General features: G+C 35.3%; 1 protein-coding gene across 8 annotated transcripts; it reads right to left on the reverse strand.

The window, feature by feature from the left end:
- Nucleotides 1–708: 708 nt before the first annotated feature.
- Nucleotides 709–6,006, reverse strand: LOC131012940 (uncharacterized). Of its 8 annotated transcripts, none has more exons than XR_009097534.1 (5): nucleotides 5,759–6,006; nucleotides 4,427–5,085; nucleotides 4,190–4,250; nucleotides 3,227–3,301; nucleotides 709–983 (listed from the first exon to the last, which is right to left on the reverse strand). XR_009097534.1 is itself a non-coding variant. In XM_057940914.1 (2 exons), exon 2 carries the CDS (start codon nucleotides 4,989–4,991, stop codon nucleotides 4,494–4,496), a length of 498 nt encoding a protein of 165 aa, XP_057796897.1. In that variant the 5' UTR covers nucleotides 4,992–5,085; nucleotides 5,759–6,006; the 3' UTR covers nucleotides 4,289–4,493. The 8 variants fall into 8 exon arrangements, 1 of the variants encoding a protein (XP_057796897.1); XR_009097533.1 differs by having other exon boundaries at nucleotides 709–1,056; XR_009097532.1 differs by lacking the exon at nucleotides 709–983 and adding an exon at nucleotides 1,702–1,903.
- Between the last annotated feature and the right edge of the window lie 2,664 nt (nucleotides 6,007–8,670).

Genomic DNA, 8,670 nt, shown 5'->3' on the forward strand with positions numbered 1-8,670 from the left:
AGTCAAAAAAAGAGGCATGTAGAGAAAAAACATTTATCCAAAAGAGTTATTCATTACTACTACATAAAGCACTACATTACATAAACAACCACATATGCCTTTACTAGCGCTTTAAAAGCATTATGCTAACTACATTAATTATTTAAAAAACATAAAGAAGTCAAAGGATAGGCCTTAACAAGTAGACAGAAAATAAAGTAACTACTTTGCGTCTACAGACACTTATTTAATTTAAACCTTCTAAAACTAAAAAGAGTCGCCGGACTCTTCTTAGTATCCCCTGTGCTCCTCCTGTTGAGTTGCCTTAACTTCCGTTACCTTGGTGTTTTAATGTAATTTCGATCACAAGAGAGTTCTGCTCTTCCCGTAGGGCTTTGAGCCTGAGCTCTGCTTCTCTGAGTGGTTAGAAAATTTTTCCAGAATCTTATAAGGCCTTGCGCTCCTTTATAAATTTTTCTTCTTTCTCTATATTAGTGAAAAGTTGGTGTAGTCTGAATTCACCCGTCATTGTTTGTTTTAGAAATCTTTTTGAGTGTAAGGATTGATTTATTATCGAAAGAAGAGTTTTCTCGCTAATGGTAGTTCTTGTTGATTCTCTATTTATACGGTGAATGGTCGATTTTTTAGAGCGAACGCGAATTGGATAATTCAACAAACAAGAAGAAAGTTGTACTATTTTGTAAGGCTGCTCTCTTCTGCGTCCTATCATCCGGTAAAACATGAGGTTTCTATCCTTGAGGAGCTTTATTTCAATTGAAGATTTTTTTAGTGTAAAGTGTAAGTAGTAAGGGCACATTTCACAATATAAACATAATATAAACAAAATAAAGTATTTATAACTCTAAGATAGAACTGTCTGATCGAATTGAAAGCTCTTGCTTGTTGTTTGTAGCGGTAGTATATATTTTCATCTCTATACCCAAGTTTCTTCCTCTTGTCCGAATCTACAATCTTCATTAGCTGATTCTTTTTCTGTAGTTTCCCTGATCAAACTAGAAGTTATCAAGGAACCATGCATAGCACTGAATAGGGAGCCACCAAATACACCAGCTATGCCTAACATGTTAAATAGATGCTTAAGAACATTGTGTTCAGCCTGAAATACAATCATAAAATGGAAAGTACCAGAGATTCATAGAGCATCAAAAAAGCTTCCTTGACCAATTGGATAGATCAAGAAAACAACAGTAGCAGCTGAAAGATGAGCTGACTCGAAATAGCTTTATTTGCACCGTTCCCTTACTTATCGAATAGGGAAGGAAGCTGACACTTTAAATTTGACTAAGAATGAGAACAAGAGAACGCTCTCCACTAAGACTCCCGTATGATATGCAGGTCCAAGCACAAGGCGAACAATGCCAATCCTTGAGATCCTAGCTTTGCAGCAGGGGGCCAAAACCACCATTTAACTAGCTCTTTTGACATGCTATCGGGAGTTCAAGTATTCCCTTTTGTTTTTATTATAATTAACCATTCGTAACTCTCCTCAACTGAAAGCAGTGTAGGGATATTCCCTAACGTACTAGAGTATGCTATTCTATTCGTTGATGGTTCACCGGAAGGATAAAGCTTCTACAATAAAGAGGACGACTTACGATCCTGTCTACACGAGTCCAATCGTCCAATACAATATAGTTTATAAGCCACCTCACCAGCACACAACTTCATATAATAGATTAAAAAGAAACTTAGAAATAAATGTATTTATCGAAGGAGGAATTGAATTAAAAAAATGTTTAAAAGTGACATTGCACACTCAACGATCATTTTTTAAAAAATAAATTAAATATACAAATTTCCATCAATCGGGTTCGGCTCCAGCAATCGGCCCCGCTTGATTTGAAGGGGTGCGCCAATCATGCACCAACTCGAGACAACGCTTCGCACTAGCACCGAACATGCTCTTAACACCCATACATTTAGAGATGGTAAGTCTATTTTCATAGGTAATAAGTAAATAAATCTATCAATAAGAACTACATTTGATCATATTTAGTTTTTTCATTTTCCTAAAGATATGTAAGGCTTATATATGGAAGTTTTCAGACCCAAAATTTCTTTGATTTGAAAGAGAAAGCAATTAGTGTTATACTTCCTTCATCTCGTGAGAGAGTATCACTTAGGGGATGATAAGGGGTTTAAAAAATGTTGGTGGATAATATGGAGAATATCAATTGGGGGATAACACGAGTGAAGAAATGGACACACTACTTTCTAGATAAAGTGATAATGTGTGAAGTCAAGTTCCAAAATGAAAGTGATAACTTTTTATGGGATAGACAAAAATGAAAAAAGTGATACTTTCTTATGTGACAAAGAGAATATGTTATTGAATGATTTAACAAATATTTTAAAAATTGCAATTCTTAAGGCTACTTCCTATAGTTATATGTTACCACAATCCATTATGAAAAATATGTCACCTTTGATAAGCACATATTTTAATAAAATGATTGGTGATTTTTATGTAGTGGAGAAAAGATCTTACTATTATATGAGTTGAGATTGAATTAAATAGAAGATAAGGATATTTGTAAATAAAGAATATTTGTAACGATAAAAGATAAGGAAAAGATGTAGAGATATATCCTAAAGAATTGCCATACTTTTGATGGACGTCGAAAAAGACAAAATTGTCCTACTTTTCACGAACGGATCGAGTATTAAATTATTTTTCATAAAAACAATGGTTCTATGATTTATTAGTTTTCTGTTACTCTAAAGGTGCGTTTGATTTGACGTAGAAGGAGATAATAATAAAAAATCCGAGCGAGCTATATAAAATTTCAAGCAACACCTTTTTCTTTGGGCAATGTTTAATTTTATACTTGAGGGATGGTGTTATAATTTTATAACACCTTATAAAGGGTGGGATATATATTATCATTCAAAAGAAATAAAATATGATCCCATTCAAGTAATAAATTTATATCTCACTATATTATCTTCCTATTTAGAGGGATAAAAAGCAAACACCCTAGAATAGAATAACCAAATAAATGCTCACAACCAAATAAGCAAATAGCATAGCATCAACACTAAAAAAAACAATTGTTGAAAGCTGTAAAACTGCAGAACGAAGATGGGAATTCACAATCTTTTCAATTTTAACAAAATAAAAGGTGCAATGAGTATAAACCCAAATGGTGTTTTAACAGCAAGCAATGCAGCAAAAAATGTAATATAAATAGCACACATTTGAGTGTGTATGTGTGTGTGTGTGTACCTTCTAACTTGCACAGCCACAAAATCAGGGTTGTGGTGCTAATGGGGAAGGGTGAGATTCAAGTAACTGAATTGCCTGCAGAAGCAAAACCATAACTGAGAACTACCACCCATGTTCTCTTATATCTTTCCCTACTGTTGATTTGCATTTGAACAGAGTGACAAAGAATTTGAAGTTCTAGAGAAATCAACAAAATAAAAATAAGTTCAGTTATCATGCAATTGATAAATGAAAGTCAATAGGCATACTAATCTCCCAGAAACATGGTATTATTGGTATAGTATAGAACATATTCCAGAGTAGCTAACATACTTCTCTAATTCTCTATTTATTTCAATAATGGTAAAATGTATATTCCACAAAATGAAGCTAATTTATTTCTCAACTATAGATGAATCATACATCATCAGCTGCAAGTATATTTAAATGGCAGATTTTAATAAGTAATCAAGATTGGCGATGCAAACATAGATATTGAGCAACAAATGACCATTTTTGGATGTTCATCTAATTATAGTCAATTAAAGTGACAGAATCAATATAAAATATCCACAGAAGCAACTGAGAATATTTCAATTTTTCAAATTAATATTACATTCAAACTAACAAACTTAGAAAGATGCAAGCACATGAAAACATCAATACTCACTAAGCAAATGACAAATTATAAAAGAAATATAGAGAAGCATGCATGAAACAATCTGAGCGAGAACTAAATTTTTAACAACAATGACAAAAGCAGGAAAAACCAATTCATTTCAACAATATAACTGAAGTAGAGGGACGAAATGACTAATATTTAGTCCTCTACTAAAAAAGTATCAATGATGCAAAACAATTAGTAAAAAACTCATTTGAAAATGTAATTCAGAAAAAAGATAAAAACAAAATCCGTTCATGCATTTAAATTGAGAATTGAGCATGGATCCACAAAGGAAAGCTTTTACATTAGAAGCAGACTACCTTAAGAAGATGCAGCATTCACCGACTCTTTCTTGCTCGTAGCAGGTTGAGTCGGCAATGGCTGCAATCACAAATAACAAACGGATCAAACAAAAAAAATGAATAGCAGATCACTATTTTACTCTGCATTATTTTTTTATTATTGAAAATTAACAAACTAAAAAGCATAGAAATATGTAACTTTCTAATGTCAACTCAAAAGAAATGGAACAATTGCACTAATAAATAAATCAATACCTCTCTTCTAAAATAAACAACTTAAAGAGAAAATTAGTGTCACGTTATTCCGAAACATAAACTCCCATCAGGCAAACGCATTGGTTTTCTTGTTAACTCCACCAATTCTGTGAGGTGGCCAGATAATATGCGTCACGCGCCCACAAATCAAACCGAGAGGAATCGGGCCAAAAGATCTGGAGTCAAGGCTACAAGCTGAGTTATCCCCAACAACCCAACAATGCCCTACAGGAATCCTCACAGTGTCATCAAGTGAAGGGAGATCAATCCAGTCACCTGGCAAGCCAACGATTCTTTTTATGTGTTTCTCCTTATAATCACTTGGGGAACGAAAAATTACGACATCGCCACGTGAGAACTTGTACTTGTCAAGGCAGAATTTCTCAACCAATACGTAGTCATCAAATGAAGATCTGGTCGAGCTGTTAATATGGGGATTGAAAGTCGGAGACATGGATGGACCACGAACAGCTGTAAAACTAGCATATCGGTCGGAAATCGTGAGGCCAACTATGCCTGCAGTGAAATACTTTTTGGCTGCATCCAACAGAAAGTTTTGAGACATCTCTTAATTCCGAGATGGAATCTTCGGAGGCTCGGAGCGGATGAGATGTTTGGTTTTGGGATTACTTCAATAGTTGAAAGCTCACTATTCCACTCTGCATAACCACAAAAAAGAAATGTAAATATACATGCTCTAGTAACTCGCCAAAAACTATACATACATACACCCATGATGCAAATAGCAATGGTTTTATAAGTAAGCAGACTGTAGTAATCAACAAAAGGCATCAACTGGATATTTCCATAGGCACTCTCTCTCCACACCTTCAAGTTCACTTCTTTGGTCTTGTGCTACAATATTATAATTAGATTCAACTTCAAACTAACAAGCATTGCTCTAGTGGAACGAGATTGAAGAGCAGTAGTGAACCCAATTACAAGTATTTGAAAGCAGTACTTGACCAAGATATAAAGAAACTAACACAGACACTGGAAATACATAAAAACTACTACACCCCACAAGAATTTGCAGTTGTGAATCAGGCGAAATCGGCAAATCTAGACTTGAAAATTGGCTTATTCTCAGCTAATGAGGTGCAATTAAATTCCCAATAACTACTACAGTTGGACAAAAAACTGAAAATACTCATCCACAATGAATATGAATATCCAGCTGATGACTAATTGCCAAACAGAATGTTCTGCGGTGAAGCTCAACTAACATTAACCTAAAAAAACAATAAAAAATCTTAAAATCAACATTAAAACACGTGAAAACGGCAAAGCTGTTAAAAGATCAATTCAACTCGAACATCACGCTTAACTAACATGCATGCCGCCAGCGGATTTCGGATCTTCGGAGAAGAAGGTGAACGATGACTGTTCGGTTTCGGAATCTCCGGCTGCCGACGCGACGCTGAGGCGGCGCCCGGCAGAGGCGAGAGTGTAAGATAGCGGCAGGGGCTACAAAGGGAGCGCAGACGGCGGCAGAGGTGAGAATGCGGGATGAAGGCGAGAGGCGTAGGAATTTAGGATAGAGAAACTAGGACTGAATTCAAAAATGGGGAGAAAAAGTACTCCGTTTATAAAAAGAATTGTCATAATTTTTTATTGATTCGTCCATAAAAAATGTCACTTTTATTTATGGGGTTATTGCCGTAAAATACATTAAGTTTGCCAATTTTTTAGTTTATATCATGACCTTATAATTTGGCCAATAAATACATGAATTTAAAATTGGTTCTTAAATATCCCACGGCAAATAACTCCGGCGCAATCGAAACTTATGTTTCATTTACGTGGCTTATGTGGCACGGACGTGGCACGAATTGCCAAATCACACACACACACTCTCTCTCTTTCACACCCCACATACTCTCTCTCTCTCACGCACACACATCATACACCACTCTCAACAGACCCATCCCCCTTCCCCGTCGTAGCTAGTTGCGGCAGATGTTGTACTCGACGACAGCGGCACTACCCCTCCACCGCTAGCCAGGGGCAGCAGGCATCGTGCGAGGCCTTTTCTTGCCGTTGCCAAGCCTGCCGCCTTCACCCAAATTCGATGCCCGCCGCAGACCCTCCTTGCCCTCAGCGGCGCTTCCTTATTCTCTGACCTACAGCCCCTCCGGTGACTCTAGTCGGTCGCCTCTCTTTCCCCCTCCAACAAACCCTTCCTCATCGACGCCGATAGCCTGCCACACCAAAAAACCAAGCCCACCACACCAAAAAAACCCTTCCCAAAATCGTCGCCTCTGCCAGCCCCACCACCAAAATTGTTTCCATGGCTGACGCCGCCCGCGGCGGGAACACACTCCGCCGCTAGCATTGTCTCCGCCGTCGTTGTCGGGAATTGTCTTTCAATTTGCAGATCTTGTTGAGTGCCAAATTCTTCCAATTTTTTTTGGAATTATGCAATTTTCTAGCAGCTCTATCATTGAGCATGGTGAATTCGAGTTTTTGGTTTTGAATTTTGGATTTTGGTTTTGGAAAATCAATTTGGTGGGGTTTTGGATTTTGGATTTTCAATTTGATGGGAGTATTGGTCGAGGGAGAGAGACTAGAGGGGGAAGATGGTCTGTTGGTGGGGCTGTTGTCGAGGAGGGCGGCGGAGGGGGGGACTTTGCTGGGGGGAAGGCGGCGGCTCTATTGGAGGAGGAAGGTGGCGAAGGGGGCAGGGTCTGACTTTTGTGTGTGTGTCTTAGAGAGAGAGTGAGAGAGAGAGAGAGAAGTGTGTGTATGTGTGATTTGACAATTCCGGCAGCCACATTGGCAATTCCGACAATCACGTTGGCAATCCGACTGCCACCTCAGATTAATTTGGGCGAAATTGTAAATGGTGGGATCATTGTCTCCAAATTCTTAAATTCATGTATTTATTGGCCAAATTAAAAGGTCATAATATAAACCAGAAAAATTTATTGGCCAAATTAAAAGGTCATAATATAAACCAGAAAATTGGTAAACTTAATGTATTTTACGGCAATAACCCCTTTATTTATACTACTTCCTTGCTCAAATAACTTTCTATCTTTTCTTTTTTGTTGATATCCAAATAATTTCCTATATTCCTATCTTTTTCTTTTTAGCTGTCCTTCAAATAACTTCTTATTTATTTTGAGACGGTACCTATCACTAATAATATTTTATCTATTTTTATTTTTTATATTTTCATCATTCTCAATATTAATTATTACATATTTTCGCCACTTTTAAAATTAATTATAATATTTTTTTATCACTTTCGATACACTCAACAATTTTATCTTAAAATTCGTGTCCCTCCATCCTATATAGTTATTTGGAGAAGGGATGTAGTATTAAAACTCACACAATTATACTTATATTTAAAGTGATAACTCTAATTGGCAATAATATGACAATTTTTTTATGGACTAATAGAGTATTAATTATATATATATATATATATATATATATATATATATATATATATATATTTATAGGGGGGGCTAAAATAAAAACACATTTTAAGCTATAAAATAGGAACCAATATAGACCCTTAGATCGTAAATTTTGGACGGCCAGATTTGAATCATTTTTAATCCATGTAACTAACGCCAGCAGCCCCATAGGTTAGGATAGTAATTTCATATTTTTCATATTCAAAATTTCCTTAATTAAGGGGATTATGTTATTTACATATATATCACGTTCCATACATATCTTTAATACACATAAATGTAAAATAAAAGAAAAAAAAAACATATTTTCACATATTTCACACGATTTTTATGGAGAACTCAGAAAATAGTCGACGCCACTTTTATGATGAAGGACAAGTATCTACAATTCACAGTATTGTATGAAATTAAAAAACCTATCTTCAAATATTCATACATGTAATTTATATTACCATTAATCATAATCCAACATACTTCCAGGTTACCTACACAATTCAACCGTATGAATTATTAAGCAATTATATTTGAATGTACTGTATGAATTATATGCGTATGAATTATTAGCCAAGTATTTTTGAATGTACTATATGAATTATATGGTATGAATTAATAGGCAAATATATTTGTATATACTGTATGAGTTATCAATTATATGAATTATATGGTATGAATTATTAGGCAAGTATATTTGTATTTACCGTATGAATTATTAGGCAAGTATATTTGTATGTACGGTATGAATTATTAGATTATGTGTTATTTCTTGTCAATTAATAATTATCGGATGAAATTCAAAGATATTGAGAATCTAAAATG

Source organism: Salvia miltiorrhiza, chromosome 2, assembly GCF_028751815.1.
Source record: "Salvia miltiorrhiza cultivar Shanhuang (shh) chromosome 2, IMPLAD_Smil_shh, whole genome shotgun sequence".
Lineage (NCBI taxonomy): Eukaryota > Viridiplantae > Streptophyta > Magnoliopsida > Lamiales > Lamiaceae > Salvia > Salvia miltiorrhiza.

Bases quoted from the DNA above. Each gene is read 5' to 3' on its own strand.
- LOC131012940 (XM_057940914.1), bottom strand. From the start codon at position 4,991: ATGTCTCAAAACTTTCTGTTGGATGCAGCCAAAAAGTATTTCACTGCA.